This window comes from Procambarus clarkii, chromosome 84 (assembly GCF_040958095.1).
Source record: "Procambarus clarkii isolate CNS0578487 chromosome 84, FALCON_Pclarkii_2.0, whole genome shotgun sequence".
Lineage (NCBI taxonomy): Eukaryota > Metazoa > Arthropoda > Malacostraca > Decapoda > Cambaridae > Procambarus > Procambarus clarkii.
The window spans coordinates 22267040-22285924 of NC_091233.1; the positions used below are offsets into that span (position 1 = coordinate 22267040).

Here is an 18885-nt window from a genome sequence, read left to right on the forward strand (position 1 = left end):
ATAATAAATGAATCAGAGTTGATGGTTGTTAAACAATTTTGCAGGGTCGTATTCCACGACAAAAAATATGATTAAGGACTTGCCCGAAACGCTATGCGTACTATTGTACAAGAATGTATCAGCTCTTGTATATATAAATAAATCAAATACAAATATTGCTGCCTCTGAGCAGCCAGCCAAGGGCATGAAGTAACATATTGAGAACTGCAACAAAGTCTAGTAGAACTGAGACAAAATGCATGTTATGTCATTCTTCAATATACTATTATTACATAAGATTGGTATTTTTACATTCTTACAAAGCCACTAACACGCATAATTTTATTTTATAGGACAATTGGTTCAAGGACTGGACCCCAAGATCGAGTCTGTAATCCGAGCAGTTTACAATTGCATATGTGGAGAGCTGTGAGCAGTTTACAGCTGCATACGTGGAGAGTTGTGATCAGATACGTGGAGAGTTGTGAGCAATTTACAACTGCATACGTGGAGAGTTGTGAGCAATTTACAACTGCATACGTGGAGTTGTGAGCAATTTACAACTGCATACGTGGAGAGTTATGAGCAATTTACAACTGCATGTGTGGAGAGTTGTAAGCAGTTTACAGCTGCATACGTGGAGAGTTGTGATCAGATACGTGGAGAGTTGTGAGCAATTTACAACTGCATACGTGAAGACTTGTGAGCAATTTACAACTGCATACGCGGAGAGTTGTGAGCAATTTACAACTGCATACGTGGAGAGTTATGAGCAATTTACAACTGCATGTGTGGAGAGTTGTAAGCAGTTTACAACTGCATATGTGGAGAGTTGTGAGCAATTTACAACTGCATGTGTGGAGAGTTGTGAGCAGTTTACAAGTGCATATGTGGAGAGTTGTGAGCAGTTTACAACTGCATATGTGACGAGTTGTGTGACTTTAGAGTAGTGATCCCTAGAGGAGCCGAGAGGTAAACACACACACACGTCACCAGCTGCCTTAACTGCATTATTTTCTCATTTATATTACTACTGGAGCCAGTGCCAGTGCCACTGTGGCCCCAGCAAGTGCCTGGCACCCTCGAGGTTGACCTTGCTAGCCGCCCGGGCACTTTGTGCTTGATTCTAACTGGCTGAATGCCAAGTCGGGATCAGTCTTAATTACCCGAAGTATTGTTAGTAATGAAGAACTATGATATATTTACTCACTCTACTGTTGGTGCTGAATGTAGAACATGAAGAAAAAACATATTTTTTTACTCTGAAATAATATAATTTTATAATGAAATTGGGTCTTTATTTAATTCCTTAAAGCTACAAGTGTCACTTTGAGGGAGCGTCGACTTGCTATGGCGTCACTTGCCATTTAGTTTCGTCTAATTTCGTTATAAAATTATATTATTTCAGAGTAGAAATATGTTTTTTCATGTTATACATTCAGCACCAACATTATAGCGAGAAGCTATGATGTTGGAAGCTAAGTACCCAAAAGCTTCCTTAGCATCACGTGAGTAATGAAGAACAATGATATAACATTGTTCTTCATTACTCACGTGATGCTAAGGAAGCTTTTGGGTACGGAGTGAACAGTGAAGGCACTGTGGGTTCAGGACTGTGTAACGGTGCCTCGTCATGGCACTCATTATCCTGACCTTTGGTTGTCCTTGGCACCCTCCAGCCTGGCACTGGGTCACGTCTTACAAAACCACTTGCTGGTTTTATTTCCAGGATGTCAAAAGTTGTCATTTTGGAAGGGTGGGGAGGAGAGGGAGGGGAATATATATATATACTGTTTACCAATAAGAATATCAGTAAACCGTAATTGTAGTTTTGTAGTTTCGTAACAAATAATAGAATGAGCAACATGGCAACAGCTTCATACCATGTGATGGGTCCTTGTGCTTCATAGTTCCCAAAGCCACTACATGCTACATTTAATTTGCTAACCAAAGCCTCCTGGCATTACATAAGTAATGAAGTAATATGATATATTTACTCACTATAATGTTAGTGGTGAATGCTGAACATGATCAAACCTATTTTGACCCTGAAATCTAATTTCATAACGAAATTAGAGGCACATATGTGGCAGGTGATGCCATAGGAAGTCGACGATCCAAGCGACAATGTTGTGGAGCGACTTATCCAAGATATATTACTGTACTCACCTAGTTGTGTTTGAGGGGGTTGAGCTCCGGCTCTTTGGTCCCGCCTCTCAACCGTCAATCAACAGGTGTACAGGTTCCTGAGCCTATTGGGCTCTATCATATCTACACTTGAAACTGTGTATGGAGTCAGCCTCCACCACATCACCACCTAATGCATTCCATTTGTCAACCACTCTGACACTAAAAAAGTTCTTTCTAATATCTCTATGGCTCATTTGGGCGCTCAGTTTCCACCTGTGTCCCCTAGTGCATGTGCCCCTTGTGTTAAATAGCCTGTCTTTATCTACCCTATCAATTCCCTTGAGAATTTTGAATGTGGTGATCATGTCCCTCCTAATTCTTCTGTCTTCCAGCGAAGTGAGGTTTAATTCCCGTAGTCTCTCCTCGTAGCTCATACCTCTCAGCTCGGATATATATACAGTATATTACTGTACTCACCTAGTTGTGCTTGTGGGGGTTGAGCTTTGGCTCTTTGGTCCTGCCTCTCAACTGTCAATCAACAGTTGACAGTCAACTGTCAGGTTGACAATATTGTTGCCTGGAGATTGTTTGCTAGCATATCAGCTTCCTGTACTCACCTAGTTGTGCTTGCGGGGGTTGAGCTCTGGCTCTTTGATAGTCGCACTTCTCAGCTCAAATTATCGCAAATTTAATTGGTGATATTAACAAATAAAATGCATGTTTATAATAATATCTAACATAAATAGTCACAAAATATTTAAGATTTATTTATAAATACGTGTCTGGAAGTTAAATCAACTCCATAGGACAATAGTTTTGTTGTATAGATACTAATCATTATTCGTTGGTATGCGTTCGCTATTTAAACTACTTTGTACTTATATAAACTCTCCCCCATGTCTCTTCGCTCATGGAACAACGAACCCTACACGCTCTCTGATATATTGCTTATTTAATAGAAACTAACATATAAAGCTTATATTTGTATATGTTATCAGGAAGGAAAAGATAAAATAGTTTTTGCGAATCCATCATAGAGATTTGATCTCATTAGGGAGGAAAGATATTCATATTTTAACCATATCTTGGCTTTCATTTAAGATATATATATTCCTTGAAATGTAGTCACATTAAGGTTTATGTCTTTCTTCTGACATATAGACCTTTGAGGTTAATTAGAGGTTATTCTGCCCGAATTGAGGTTATTCTGCCCGAAACGCTTTGCGTAATAGTGGCTTTAGGCATTGTATGTACTAGCTCTATCTATAAAGCCAACAAACTTTGTAAATCTCTTTATGTATGTACCTTACCTAAATAAAGATTATTATTATTATTATTATTATTATTATTATTATTATTAGCATATATGCAAATTAATTACACAATTGATTGGCTGGTGTGCAGGCCTTCACACTCCCTAAGCTGGCTATCATGAACATATAAAAATGCACATAATTTTGCTTTTTCTTCAGTATATTTATGACAAAGGATTTAAAATGTAGCTTATATTTCTGTGTTTCTGATATAAAAACTTGCATCTGTTACAGTACTGTATCTAGATTATTACAGTATCTATTACAGTTAAATAAAGTTGCCTAACTCTCGGTTATTATACATATATAATGCAGCTCCACAAGCTGCTCTAGCCATCTCTATATGTACTACAATTAAAACTTACCTCGAACAATTCTCTCTATTTTCACTCGGTTCAACTCTCACTCAACACACTCATTCAAATCTCAGTCAACTAAAATTCAAGAATTTGATTAAAATTGAAACAAACATCAATGAAGCAGGCTATTTTGTTGGCGTGCAGATGTTACTGTACGTATAAGGGGCCTGACAGCTGAGTAGACAGTGCTTCGGATTCGTAGTCCTGAGGTTCTGGGTTCAATTCCCGGTGGAGGCGGAAACAAATGGACAGAGTTTCTTTCATCCTGATGTGTCTGTTCACCTAGCAGTAAATAGCTACCTGGGAGTTAGACAGCTGCTACGGACTGCTTCTTGGGGATGTGTAAGAAGAAGAGGCCTGGTCGAGGACTGGGCCGCGGGGGCGCTAAGCCCCTTAATCATCTCGAGATAACCTCAAGATAACATCTCTTGGACTGGTATTCATGGCTTCCCCAAGGCACTAAATATAAATTTATGACAGCAGTATTGATTGTCCTACTGAGGCAACTTGATTGTGTTTGAATCTTCTGGCTAGTTGTGTCTGTGATGACAGTGCTTGTGAATTGATGACTTTGACGATTGTAATAGCTGATTTGTCTGATGATTGCACGTATGTTTAATTACTGTGTGTGTGATGACTGATAGTTACTGGTGGCTGTATGGTGACTGTCTGCTGACTGTGTATGTATACAAATACTGTGTCATCAATATAAATTTTCTAATGTGAGTTGTCTGCTTATATTTTAGGTCATATTTGTGATTCTTGAGATCAGTATGGACCAGATACAGTTTTGAACATGATTCGTGACGACTTCAGTGACTTGTCAGACATACAGCAGTGGAACTTAAAATCCACTGATGTTGGCTTGGGCACAGTCAGAAGCTTGGAGAATGTGCGGCTTGGTCAACTGTCGAGTCATTGGTACAGATCACGTCTTAAAACTTGCCTTGCTGCCACTCACAAACTGACGGATATTTTACTACAGCAAAAGGAACAGGTAATTTCTGACTTTAAAACACCTGCCACTACCAGACATAGGGTAAGGTCTTTGGTTACTTCAGCTTCATTGAATTTGTAATTGGAAGAATTTTTTTTGTTAAATAATCTGCCAAGAAAAGGTTTTATATATAAGAATTTTTCTACTTCACGCAAAGAAAAAAAGTTTCCTTGGGATAGCAAATTATAGAAGACAACTATAAACTTGATAAAAAAACCTAGTGTCGAATGTAATGAAATGGCAATTTTTGGGTGAGACCCCAGTGGGTTCCTGAAGCTGTCTCGCTGAGATGGCTCCCATCTGCTAAATAGCATCAGTCATGGAGTTGTGTTTGGCCTACTGGGGACCAGAGCCAAAACCTGGCCCCCCTCACAGAGGTGCAGGGAGCAGGTGAAACTCCTCCACCTCACTAGGGAAATCAATTCAACCACTGCTGGGTTCAGAGACCAAAGCCTCAAAACTGGCCCTAACAAACTTTCCCCCAGCTATGTAAACAAACTATTGACTCTCATGAGAGATTCATTCATTTCTCTGCAGCAGTGAGCGTCAGTTTTCCCACTTTTTATGTTTGTTCTCCGAACGCTGGTGCCAATGTCTTGTATATTGAGCCACATTCTGTTCCTGGCTCCCAACAGTCAGCAGTTTTTCTCGGAAGTTTGTTGTGTACTCACCTGGTTGTGCTTGCGGGAGTTGAGCTCTCGCTCTGTGGTCCCCCCTCTCAACTGTTAATAAACTGGTGTACAGATTCCTGAGCCTACTGGGCTCTATCATATCTACATTTGAAACTGTGTATGGAGTCAGCCTCCACCACATCACTGCCTTATGTATTCCATCTGTTAACTACTCTAACACTGAAAAAGTTCTTTCTAATGTCCCTGAGGCTCATTTGGGTACTATAAGTTCCCACCTGTGTCCCCTTTTTTGTGTACCACCCATATTAAACAGTTTATCTTTATCTACTCCTGTCAATTCCTCTTAAGAATTTTGTAGGTAGTAATCATGTCTCCCCTAACTCTTGTCTTTCAGTTTAGTGAGGTTCAGTTCCAGTAATCTTTCGTAATAACTCATTCCTCTCAGCTCGGGGACTAGCCTGGTGGCATACCTCTGTGTTGGACTAAGGCTTTGTAGTAGTAGAGTTAAGCTAGGACAGCCATTGGGGCCCACCAGAAATAGTATTTTACTGCATTCAACTTGTAATTTTTGTTTGCTGAATTTGCATTCAATCCACAGATATCCACCAACCCATATGTGACGCACGCTGATTTGGAATGTGTGGATTCCCGGTATTTGCTGTGTGGCTTCAATGATGGAGGTGTAGCCATATATGACACTTTTGACAGAAAGAAAGAATATGAATTTAGCGAAGTTAGCATTGTTAAGGGCGGACAGAGAGGAAGCCACAAATATCAGGTAACGGTAATAATTATATGTTGAACAGGAAAAAAAAATATTTTAGTCTATAACTGACCCTAACTTTTTTTTTAATTGCAGTTATATTTCAGCAATGCAAGTAAATTATTGCACATACTGTAATACACTTATATTGAATGTTGTAACTAGCTCATCAAGATTGTAACTTGCTTAGCTAAATGAATTGTGGGGTTCAGTCCCTGAGCCCATTATGTGCCTCTGTAACCCTTTCCACAACCGCCCACAAGATGGGTATGGGGTGCATAATAAATGAACTAAACTAAACTGTAATATCCAAACTTTACCCTAAAAAATACACTGAAAAATTTGGTATTCACATTCCAACTCTATTTTTATGGCATGCAGTAGTTAGTATATTTTTATATTTTTTGTATCATACTATATTAAACTGTTCATTCTCTCTGTATAATTGATATGATCCTTTTAGGAACTCCATCTGATTGATATTTAGCTTCACACACAGTCAGACCCAAATATTGTAGCCGACATTTGTAGAAGCCCAGCACCGAGTTCCCTTGATAATGTTGCTCTCAGTCATGTCAGACAGTTGCCGTGGGGGTTGCACTGAACAAGAATTTCTGAAGAAACTGAGGACCTCCTCAGCAAACGCAAGTTTGAGATTTCATGACCAGAAATAGACAGTAAAAAATTTAGTTGGGCACAAAGAAGAAAGATGTTAATTATGGATGCAGACCCCTTCATGGTCTGCAAAATTCAGCAGACCTTGAAGGGGCTGTGCTAAGTGTGTGTAAACAAAGAAGAAATACATTAAGTGGGGGAGAGGGGCATTTCTTATTAGTTCCAAGGGACACCAATGCTCACTAGTTTACTTTTTATAGTGATAGGAAATCTTGATACTATGAAACCTTGGAAATTCATGGGGAGGAGGGAGAGTAAAAAAAAAAGTTGTAATTGTGTGGCTGTAGGTGAAAGATGTAACAATGCCGGAAGCCATTTTCAATATAAAGTTAAAGTTTATTATGCAAATAGAATTCATTTTAAGCTGTGCTCTTGAAGTTATTTTACATGTCCTTCAAGACATATACGTTTCAGTTTCTTTCTGTAGATTTAGATTTCTTAGTTTAGTCAGTGTTTATCCATTTAATTTTTTTCTCTTACTTTGCTCTGTATGACATATCTCATCCTTCTATGTTTGGGTGCATGGCCCTTGACCTACGTCGGTACAGCAGTAGCCTTAATGCTTGCATGTCAGCAGTCAGTCGCCGATGGTCCATGGTATTGGGCACTGTTTTCTCACCTCATTGTTTCCCAGGACCTTACCTGGATGATATCTGGTTGATGGGGTTCTGGGAGTTCTTCTACTCCCCAAGCCAGGCTTGACTTGTGAGAGTTTGGTTCACTAGGCTGTTGCTTGGAGCGGCCCGCAGGCCCACATATACCTGGTTGATGGGGTTCTGGGAGTTCTTCTACTGCCCAAGCCCGGCCCGAGGCCAGGCTTGACTTGTGAGAGTTTGGTCCCCCAGGCTGTTGCTTGGAGCGGCCCGCAGGCCCACATATACCTGGTTGATGGGGTTGTGGGAGTTCTTCTACTCCCTAAGCCCGGCCCGAGGCCAGGCTTGACTTGTGAGAGTTTGGTCCACCAGGCTGTTGCTTGGAGTGGCCCGCAGGCCCACATATACAGTACCTGGTTGATGGGGTTCTGGGAGTTCTTCTACTCCCTAAGCCCGGCCCGAGGCCAGGCTTGACTTGTGAGAGTTTGGTCCACCAGGCTGTTGCTTGGAGCGGCCCGCAGGCCCACATATACCTGGTTGATGGGGTTCTGGGAGTTATTCTACTCCCCAAGTCCAGCCTGAGGCCAGGTTTGACTTGTGAGAGTTTGGTCCACCAGGCTGTTGCTTGGAGCGGCCCGCAGGCCCACATACCCACCACAGCCCGGTTGGTCCGGCACTCCTTGGAGGAATAAATCTAGTTTCCTCTTGAAGATGTCCACCTTGTTTTTATCTCCGTTCCCAGTGGTGTGCAGTCACACTGTCATAGCACTTTTTCCTGATAATTACCTTAGCTTTAAGTCTTTTTGCATTTTTATGTATCTTGTAGTGTAATTATTTTGCAAGAACATTTGTTTCTGTAATTATCATATTGATATATAGAATGTTGTTGATCACTTGATGTATAGTTCTCATGTTTGTATAGATCTATGCAAAATTTCATTAGTAAGAACATTGTAGAAAATTATTGTTTGAGTTTTGATATAAGATTTGCAAGATGAGCAGCTGATGAGCAGCATTGGCAAGGTATTCTACCAGAGTAAGATATTTAATATAATATTTCAGGTTGATTGTGTTCAGTGGTTCCCTGCAGATGCGGGCCTGTTTGTTACCTCAAGTCACGATAAGAAAGTCAAGATCTGGAACCCTAATTACATGAAGCCGGTTGACCAGTTCAGTATTGACTGTGACGTTCTTCACCACCACATGTCGCCAGTCGCCACCAAACATTCCCTGTTGTCTGTGTCGGCAGAAAATGGTAAGTCCTAAGGCTGTGGTTTGGTTGTTGGTACCTTTATCTTTAGATACATGCTCTTGATGGATGTTGGTACCTTTATCTTTAGATACATGCTCTTGATGGTTGTTGGTACCTTTTATCTTTAGATACATGCTCTTGATGGTTGTTGGTACCTTTATCTTTAGATACATGCTCTTGATGGATGTTGGTACCTTTATCTTTAGATACATGCTCTTGATGGTTGTTGGTACCTTTATCTTTAGATACATGCTCTTGATGGATGTTGGTACCTTTATCTTTAGATACATGCTCTTGATGGTTGTTGGTACCTTTATCTTTAGATACATGCTCTTGATGGTTGTTGGTACCTTTATCTTTAGATACATGCTCTTGATGGTTGTTGGTACCTTTTATCTTTAGATACATGCTCTTGATGGATGTTGGTACCTTTTATCTTTAGATACATGCTCTTGATGGTTGTTGGTACCTTTTATCTTTAGATACATGCTCTTGATGGTTGTTGGTACCTTTTATCTTTAGATACATGCTCTTGATGGTTGTTGGTACCTTTATCTTTAGATACATGCTCCCCAGGGTTGTTGTTCAGTAGGTCAGCCTTTTCCCGATTGCTGGTTGCAACAGTTTCGTCCTTCCGGTTTAGAGACGGGATTGTCTCCTTAGATGAATATTAAAGCCGATCTTCAGCAAAGGATCACCAGAATTGGGATCCAACTCTTCCGGTTGCTGGTTTTCTTCAAGTTTGTATCCCATCTCGATACTTGATACAGGGTGTGTTTTTTTTGTTTCCTTCTTCGTACTGTTTCAGCTGCTTCTTGCCATGTTACATGGAGTGAGGCCCTTTGTGGGCTATATTCCTTATTTATCTGAGGGCCACTAACCCTTGTGGCCTCAATGAGGATAGGAAGTCGGCAGCTTGTCGAAGGTCCTCACATTTTCGGCATGTATTTTTGAACGAGTTCCGTGATGACCCTCTTGGAATTTTGCCTTGATGCTTCCGTGCCATGTTTGCTCATCACCTCCCTCCAGAAGATGGTTTGCAGTTCCTCTCTCATTCCTTAATAGTGTCCTCGCTGGTAATATAGAAATTCATCATTTTTTTACCTTTATGTGGGTTTCTATATTTGTAGTCCATCTTAAAATATGGACGTCACATAAGGGGCTTAAGTTCCCCCACATGAATTTGATCAGTCATAGCCTCTTATGTTGTTAGCACTAGATGTAGTACTGTATGCTGTTACCACATGCTGTATTCTGCAAAATCTACCACATTCTTTTGCAGGCTCCCATGTGGTTAGTCCAGTCATGGTTCTCATCCCTTTTTGCCCATTGTCCTCACCCCTTTCCGTCCTGGGTCTCTGCTTCACTCTGAAGTTTGGTGGTAAACCCTGCCTTGGTGGTTCAAGGCTTTTTCCCATCTCCGTGTCAGGGAATTGTCTTCCGAGACCACAAACCTCTCCTTCCTTCTTTGTCAAGAATGATTTTTATCAACTACTTTTTGGTGGTCCTTGGAAATAGAGGCCTAGTTTGTCCTACCTGAAGTGCACTTTGTACTTTGTCTAGTGGCTGTTTACATTAGCAAAATGTTTGTTGTAGTAAAATTTGTAATGCCAAATATTTAAATATGGAATATTTCAGGTGAAGTGATACTGTATGACATGCGCAATGGATCGTCAAGCCACCGCCTTCAGGGGCACGATGGTCCGGTTCAGATCACACAGTGGTCTCCACGCAATCAACATATTTTGATGTCAGGAGGCAGAGACCACACAGTGAGGATGTGGGACGTACGAGCTAGTCGCGCATATCTCATGGCCCTTGATATGGAGATAGTTCCTGAAACTTCCAAGTTTAAGAAGAAAAGTAGAAACGTTCCTAAAGCCCACAATGGTCGAGTAACTTCTCTTTGCTTCACACACGATGGAGCATGGCTGTTGTCATTTGGTTACGATGGCGTTTTAAGACTGTGGGACTCTGCTACTGGGAAAAATATGAATGTCAAATATGAAGGTGCACATACAGACCTGGAGAGAACTATACGCATGGCAGTCTCTCATTGTACATATCCTGATCTTATTTTTGTTCCCTGTAAATCAAAAATTCTTGTGTTTGAAGTTTTATCTGGAAGACTGGTAAATGTTCTGTTAGGCCACTATCTTTCAGTTTTAGGTGTGGTTCATAATCCTGTTTCTATGGACTTGTATAGCATTGGCAGTGACTATAATTTTGTAATATGGGTTCCAAAGAAGCTATTGAGAAGGAATGTTTCTAAAGAAGAGGAGGAAGACACAGTCACCATAAACAATGCCCCAGTTGGAACTCGTGCCACACAACGTCGGACACTTCAAGCAACTCAAGACACTTGGAGCAGTGATGACGATTAGATCCACATCATGTTCACCTATTTATATAGGTATGACATTCACATTTGTCAATTATATATATGGCATTCTAATATTTTGATTAGTAAATATAACTGAGTTTTTCAAGTAGTCCATATCTTCCACTTTCATACTGCTTATTGGGGTGCTAAACATATCCTCATACTGCTTTTTTTTAGGATTTTACTAACCTTTGTCATCCTCTGTGTATGAACCTTCACTTGTAACCTAATGGACCAATTAAAGAAGTGATCTGGATTATTATCTTCCAATTTGTTTGGTATATTAAAGATCTCGGTGAGATCAGTCCTGTCATGTCTAATTTATAGTATCTTTTAAATCCTGAGGGACTCATCCATTCCTGGTAATTATCTTGCTCCTGGGATCATTTTTGTCACTTGAATGTTTTTCAAAGCCGTTATATTCTTTAAACATGTAAGATCTCCATATGAGAACATGCCAGAGATTTGTACAGCTGAATATCCATTGTCTTTTCCTTAAACTCAAAGGATAATTTGAATATGCTTAGTATTTGGTTTGCAATTTGACCCAGCTACAGTATATAATATTTGGAGTAAATATTGTTTTAATAGATCTGCACTTGTGACTGCATACTGATGGGTTTGAGCTGTCTCAAGGATCTTTGATTGCCAGAAATGACTGGCAATCAAAGTCATGAAATGACTGTCAATGATGACAGAAATCATCATAAAGCCATTATGATGAGCATGATCTGTTACATCATAATGGCTTGGTTACCATTGGTCTATAATACAGCATCGGCAAGTGTGTGTGTATTTTGTCCATAATTGCATTTAAATTATTCATGGGGTGGGGAAAGAAACGAATCATTAATATTGCTAGTTCTAGTCTACAAAAATAAATATTATGTACATGTTTGGTCCAACACTTGAAAATTACAAACATAGGATCCAAATTACTCAACATGGTCACAAAGGTTGTGTACACAGAATACAGTACCCTGTACTTTCACATAATTCTACCAAAGTGAATACTGATTAACCTCTTGGGACTGACTTTACAATTAATTTAACAAATAGCATCTTAACTTTAAAGACGACTTATTCTACAATCCCTAAATAGCAAAATAAAATAAATTGCTTCATTATATATATATATGTCATACCTAGTAGCCAGAATGCACTTCTCAGCCTACTATGCAAGGCCCAATTTGCCTAATAAGCCAAGTTTTCATGAATTAATTGTTTTTCGACTACCTAACCTAACTTTTTTGGCTACCTAACCTATAAAGATAGGTTAGGTTAGGTAGGGATGGTTAGGTTCGGTCATATATCAACGTTAATTTTAACTCCAATAAAAAAAAAATTGACCTCATACATAATGAAATGGGTAGCTTTATCATTTCATAAGAAAAAAATTAGAGAAAATATATTAATTAAGGAAAACTTGGCTTATTAGGCAAATCGGGCCTTGCATAGTAGGCTGAGAAGTGCGTTCTGGCTACTAGGTACGACATATTATATATATATATATATATATATATATATATATATATATATATATATATATATATATATATATATATATACACACACACACTGTATAATACACACACACCACACAAGATTTTTCTCAAGGGCATTTCTTTCTGGGCATTCTCTAGGCATTTTAGAAAATGCCTAGGTTTAATTTGCAAATACATATATTCCACATCACAAATTTCATATGTATAAATGTTGTTGAGGCATAACTTGTGCAATATTAGATCATTGTACTAAATACAAGACTACTATGAAAGTAATCCTGAAGAAAGTACATTACAAAGTTAGCAGTGAGGATTGATATCATTTCAGTTGCAAAAATAAGCCTGACAGTTATTTACACCCTTTGTATACATCATGCATTATTCATCAGTGTTTGATGTATAACATTACAGCCCCGGGTGTGTGTGAAGGGGGGATGTACTCGCCTAGTTGTGCTTGGGCTCTTTGGTCCCTCCGCTCAACTATCAGTCAACCGGCAACCCGTTCTCGCACTTGCTTTTCGTCAATATTGGCTTATTTAATAAGTGCAAAATTACAATTATTACTTAACCTATACCATTGATAGGTTAAGTAATAATTGTAAATAAGAAGCAATAAGATGCTTATCTTAACATACTAAGAAGGTTAGGTGAGGTCGGTGTTTTCTATGAAGCTTTTCAAGGTAAACTAAAATATTCACAATCAATTAGTATGTCACATATGCACTTATTAAATAAGCCAATATTGACTAAAAGCAAGTGCGAGAATGGGTTGCAACCGGTGTACAGTACAGATTCCAAAGCCTATTAGGCTCTTATCATAGCTACATTTGAAACTGTGTATGGAGTCTGTCGCCACCATCAAGTGAACCATTTGATGTAGTTCATTTTTGGTGCAATATGTTGAATAGACTAGAAAAGGCACCCCCTGTTCTTTTCCTTAAGTCAAAGATTCACTTGAATATGCAATGTGTTGGCTTTATTTTTTACCATAGTGCCTGCCTGCTGAGCCACTTTTAATGTCCAGTGCATCATTACTAACATCGGGTACGGAATAATGCCCGTACCCGGTACGGGATAATACCCGGTACGGGATAATATTTTTTAGTAAACATTTCTTTATCAGATCTGTACTAATGATTGAATACAGTTGTCTGAAGGATCTTTGTTTGAATGAAATGGTGAAATAATTTTTGAGACTTCGGTAATCAACCACTTGATAGCCTCCTACAATCTTTGTGTCCATGTACAGTAAGATGAAATTTTAAGGGCTAAAACCTACAGTAGGAATTAGTGAGGCAAAATTTAAAAAAAGACAGCATTAAGACTGAGAATGACTAGCTCTTCATTACCCGAAAAGAGCCGTCTATCTTTGGACATATAATTTAATAATGCTTGTCCCCCAAACTGTCTTATCGAAATTGAATTGAAATTGAAATAGTCTTATCGAGGGTGGTAAATCGGAAATCACGAATGGGTAAATGTTTATCACTTTAAACATTAAAATTTTTCTTCTCTTATTAATGGCTAATGCCATATTGAATCTATATAATATATTGATGGCCAGATGTTCTGGTAAGAACAAAGTTTTCTTAAAATTTATTTAAATTATTTGCTAGATAATGCTCAGGTTTATCAATGATTATTTACAAAGTAGTATTTTAAGTGTTGCAAAATATCAGCAACATGATTGTATTGATTGTTTGCATTTAAAATCAATTATATAGTTAAACAAGGAGATCTTTAAGAATCATAATAGACTGTCAATACTGTATCTACAACTCTATTTGCCTGTACAATTATCTATTTATTACAGTCTGGGTAAATACTAGATAGGAAACATTGTCACACTTTTTACATCTAATACACTTATTCTGTACAATTACAATACACTTCAGTTACACTAAGCTGTACATTTTATAATCAAGTTTTAACACTTCCTATTACCCAGCTTGAAGTGATAGAAACCTTATGGTATATTCCGGGCTGATGGTCAACTGCACATCCGAACCCGGCCGAGGTAATGCCTGCGAGGATCCATCTACCATTTCTGTTGACAACTAACGGGCCACCAGAGTCACCCTGGGGTAAAAAAAAAGAAAAAGAACACAGTTAAGTTAATGAAGTTACCTTGGATTAGTATCAATAACATTTTTATATTACGACTACATTTTTGTCGCTTGCTTTCGGCTTGGTGTAAAATTTCTAAAGTTTTCTTCCGTGAATCTTTGAGACATTTAGTGAGGAACACTTTGCAATAAAAACTATATATTAAAGTTATTTATATAATTCTAGAAATTAAAGCAATGGTTAAAACTGGTTAAAAATGTAATCAATTGCAAAATTTTCAAGTATAGTATAAGGTTAAAGATGAAGTGTTGTGTTACGGGTTATTGGTTGTAGCTCTCTTTGTAGTGGGGAGGAATGCAGTACAAACAGCTTTGGCCTTTTCTTTGTTGTATTGTGAAAATATAAAATATCCTCTACTGGGCCACATACTAGCTACCGAGTGAGTGGGTGTACAGCACCGCTGCTCAAGATGGTCTGGCCGTTGGGGTCTAGTCGCACTTGGACAAGATGCACATCTGTGAGCACGTTGACGCTGAGGTTGACAACTGCTGCCGAGTTGAGTGCTGGCAATATGCAGTCGACGAATGAGGGTCACCACATGTAATTACCTAAGTGACAACCATGTGCGACCACATGCATCCAACACCGCTCGGCACGCTAGCATCGGAGTCCTTGATGATCTGCTTGACGAACTTCTTGGTTGTGTTCCTAACATTCATGCACAGTTTTATCTATAGTGGCCGTAAACAAGCTTCGAGACGTCCAGCCGTTGAAAGGCAGTGCTGCAGAGTGAAGCACACGTGGAGTGTGTTGCAGAGTATGAGAGGTGACTAATGTTAGTCACACAAACAAAACTTTGCAGTTCTTCCCATACTTCACACATTTTCTTAATGAGGAAGGGACATCCTCTACTGACTTTCTTGGTACCCATGGCATGATATATAATAATGACTTTTATGTTCAAAAACCAAAAAAGCAGAAAAACAATGAAATTCTTTACAAAGAATTCAAGTGCGATTGTCACTAGGTGAGAGACACTGGTAAACTGAAATGCGCCACGCTCTCGGTTGACCCATACGTTTATCAACACAGTCGCAAGTCGAGGCAAAGGTCAAGTCGGATTTTCCGACGAAATTGGGGTTGTAACATGTCGACAATGTGACAGGTTGAGCTGTAGAATGCTAGTAGTGGGAGAGTTGGTCAGACAGTTCATTGTACTGTCTATTCAAAGTGCTGTTGCTCTTGACCACCAATGGAATGAGACTGGTTTCTGCTGTGATTTGAGGGCCTTATATTCTTGTCCAACTGACCGTGTTTCTAACTCCAGGCTGCTAGTAATTTGGTTGATGGGAAACTGCTTGCTTCTGTTGGTTGTTGTTAGTACACGGAATGCCTGGGAAGATGTTCCAGTCGTGTCGTTGCTGCAGATTATCACTTCTTAGGCACATGTATTGATATAATGATATAATTAGTGCATGTGAAATAATTGGGAGCCCAGGTGTTTGCCACAGATTTTCTTGAAATGTGGAGTAGCTGCCACATTACTAATGTGGTTGCTACAATACTCCACCTTTTCCCTCGTGAAAGATATTTGGTCGAAGGAACTCTGGCTGGCTGGAGAAACGTATGCCTTAACCATGTAGTGTGTCCCTCAAAGTTAATTTCCTCCTTGCTGGTGTCATCTAACTGGAGTTGTTTGGGTGGGAGGTTGCACTGGATCATCAGGTCACGTAGGAGCACATGATATCTTGCAAGGAGAAAAGTATACAAACTCGTTGGCAGGAGTGCTTCTGGGAGGATGTCTGGGGGGGTGGCATCACAGTGTACTCCTTTAAGGTGATCATACGAGATGTTCTCCTACTTGCCTTGGAATGCCAAGAACCTGCGTAGCAGCAGAGCAGTGTCTACTACACAGGTCCCCCCCCGTCCTCCCTGAAAACACATGACAATGTGTTGTGTATGGAGAGAGAAGATGACTGCAGGGGGTAAGAGACAACTGTAGATGTAGAATATGGGAGAGTCGTCCCCACATATTCTACGCCTACAGTCATCTCGTCTCCACCCCATACTCTAGTCATGCATAATCTGAAGGTGTAAAGATGTAGAGTATGGGGGAGGGGGGTGAGAGATGACAGAACATGTAGAATATTGAAGGAGGAGACCCCCACCCCACATATTTACACTTTCAGTCATCTCTTCCCCCTTTTACACTCTCCACCTGCAGAGTATGGGGGAAGACATGACTGTATGTGTAGAGTACAGGAGTGGACATATGACTATACCCATAGTCTTCTCTTTCCCTACATACTCTACAGCATGTCATCTCAACCCCTGCCTCTTTACTCTACACTTACATCATCTCTCCATATTTAAAAGATAACCAGACAAGTACAGTCAGAAAAGTATTGTACTTACAAGACACGCGTCCATCTTGCCTTGAGAGTGTCCAGCACAAAACATCTCATAGTGAAGCTTGACATCTATACCCTTACGATGATGCCAACTGAGACACTCGTCGTTGGTGATGATTGGCACCATCACCTTCCGCAAGATATTCGTGCCCGTTTTTCCTGCAGAGATAAACAATTGAATAATATTTTGCATTGTTGTTTGAAGTTATAATGCATAAAGGTTTTTCAAGCATTTATTGATTTCCTCCATGTAAATAAGATACTGTATAATTAATGGACAATGGTAAACCGAGACAAACTCATATCTTCAGCAAAATAAAATTGTAAATTGTTAACAAAATAGTTTATCAGAAGACTGACAAAACACCTAAATGATAAACACAGGATGTTGTGTTGATCATCAGCCACACTGTAATTGGTACGACTATTAATGACAATGAAGCTTGGTTAAGGAAATCAATTATTACTGCATAGGATGGTTGAGGGGTAGTGACTCGTACATGTTCATCATCAATAGAGTACAACATCCTGAACCACAATACGTAGCACATCTTCCCGAGTATCCTCAGTGTCCCGTGCAACATGGCAAGTCCTCAGCTTCTTGTTTTAGATTCAGCAACTCGGGAGTAAAAGTTCCAAGCAGCACGGGCTATGGTGAGCTTGTCGTACTTACCTAGTACAGATGTGCATTTTCTCCTCATGCTGTGTTTTAGATTCAGCTGCTTGGAACAAAAGTTCCAAGCAGCACGGGCTATGGTGAGCTTGTCATACTTACCTGGCACAGATGTGCATTTTCTCCTCATGCTGTGTTTTAGATTCAGCTACTTGGAACAAAAGTTCCAAGCAGCACGGGCTATGGCGAGCCCGTAGTGGACTTACGTCCTCAGCATCTCGTGCATCACGATACACACGAGGCTCCAATTTGCAGGTAGCTCAGGAATAATTTATATTACCATACTGCTGACATATTAACTACTGTTGCTAAATTTATTGACTCTGTAAAACTATAGACCATTTATGATTTATGATTTTGTAATTAATTTTTCTATTTAAGATTTAGTCTCATAACATTTATTACCTAGATTTTAGCAAATACTTTAATCGTATTTTTACGTATCATATTTTTATTGTTATTTTTTATTCGTATTTAATTGTATTTTTTATGTTACAAAAAACAACATCGGGTTTATATATTATAAAAATATATAAACACACAATACGAAGAGAAGTTACAAAAGAATGTTTTACGTGGAGTTTATAAACTACAGTATATAAACTCAACCTACTAACCGCTACAATCTGATTAATGTTTTGTATGAATAAATTATTGTTATATAAATTTCTTCTTTTTGATTCCATGTCCTTATTCAGTGGGAAAGTATCTCTGATGAGAGTTTGACAATACAGTACTACTGTTATGAATAATCTCCAAACTTGTAAGGTACTATGAGACAGACTGCCCAACAAAATACTGGTAAAATGTTGCTAGTTTTAAGTTTACTAAACTTTGTAAACAATATGTAAAAAAACCTTAGCACTGAATGTAATGAAAAGCCTCTGTCTGGTAGAGCCCTCGTGGTTCTGTGTAGCTATATCGCTGAGATTGTTCCAATCTACCGGTCACATCGGTAGCATGAATTTATTTTGCTTACCGGGAACCCAAACCAGGCCTCCACCCATGAGCCACAGGCAGCAAATGGTATTCTGCCATTTCATCAAATGCTGTCACCAGGCAGCCTAGAGCTAGGCCCAGCATCAGCTCTCAGGTCAGTTGAGGAGCACAAAAACCCACAATAAACTAATGAACATGGAAGAAAGGGAGACAG

General features: G+C 39.3%; 2 protein-coding genes across 7 annotated transcripts in view; one reads left to right on the forward strand and one right to left on the reverse strand.

Annotated features, from left to right (window-relative positions):
- Nucleotides 1-867: 867 nt before the first annotated feature.
- On the forward strand, nt 868-18398 carry LOC123774887 (DNA excision repair protein ERCC-8). Of its 3 annotated transcripts, XM_045769572.2 has the most exons (6): nt 873-951; nt 4528-4778; nt 6009-6188; nt 8504-8696; nt 10332-11106; nt 14530-18398. In XM_045769572.2, exons 2-5 carry the CDS (start codon nt 4578-4580, stop codon nt 11075-11077), a joined length of 1320 nt encoding a protein of 439 aa, XP_045625528.1. In that variant the 5' UTR covers nt 873-951; nt 4528-4577; the 3' UTR covers nt 11078-11106; nt 14530-18398. The 3 variants fall into 3 exon arrangements, with proteins under 3 accessions (XP_069172728.1, XP_045625528.1, XP_069172729.1); XM_069316627.1 differs by having other exon boundaries at nt 868-951; nt 10332-18398; XM_069316628.1 differs by lacking the exon at nt 873-951 and adding an exon at nt 967-1155 and having other exon boundaries at nt 10332-18398.
- The window catches only part of LOC123774886 (brain-specific serine protease 4), a 109372-nt gene continuing 103900 nt past the window's right edge, over nt 13414-18885 (reverse strand). For all 4 annotated transcript variants that reach the window (XM_045769569.2, XM_045769566.2, XM_045769571.2 and 1 more), the window contains 2 exons: nt 17064-17218; nt 13414-14660 (listed from right to left, as the gene is read on the reverse strand). In XM_045769569.2, coding sequence (XP_045625525.1) covers nt 14502-14660; nt 17064-17218 — 314 coding nt within the window. In that variant the 3' untranslated portion in view covers nt 13414-14501. The remainder of the gene's footprint in view (nt 14661-17063; nt 17219-18885) is intronic.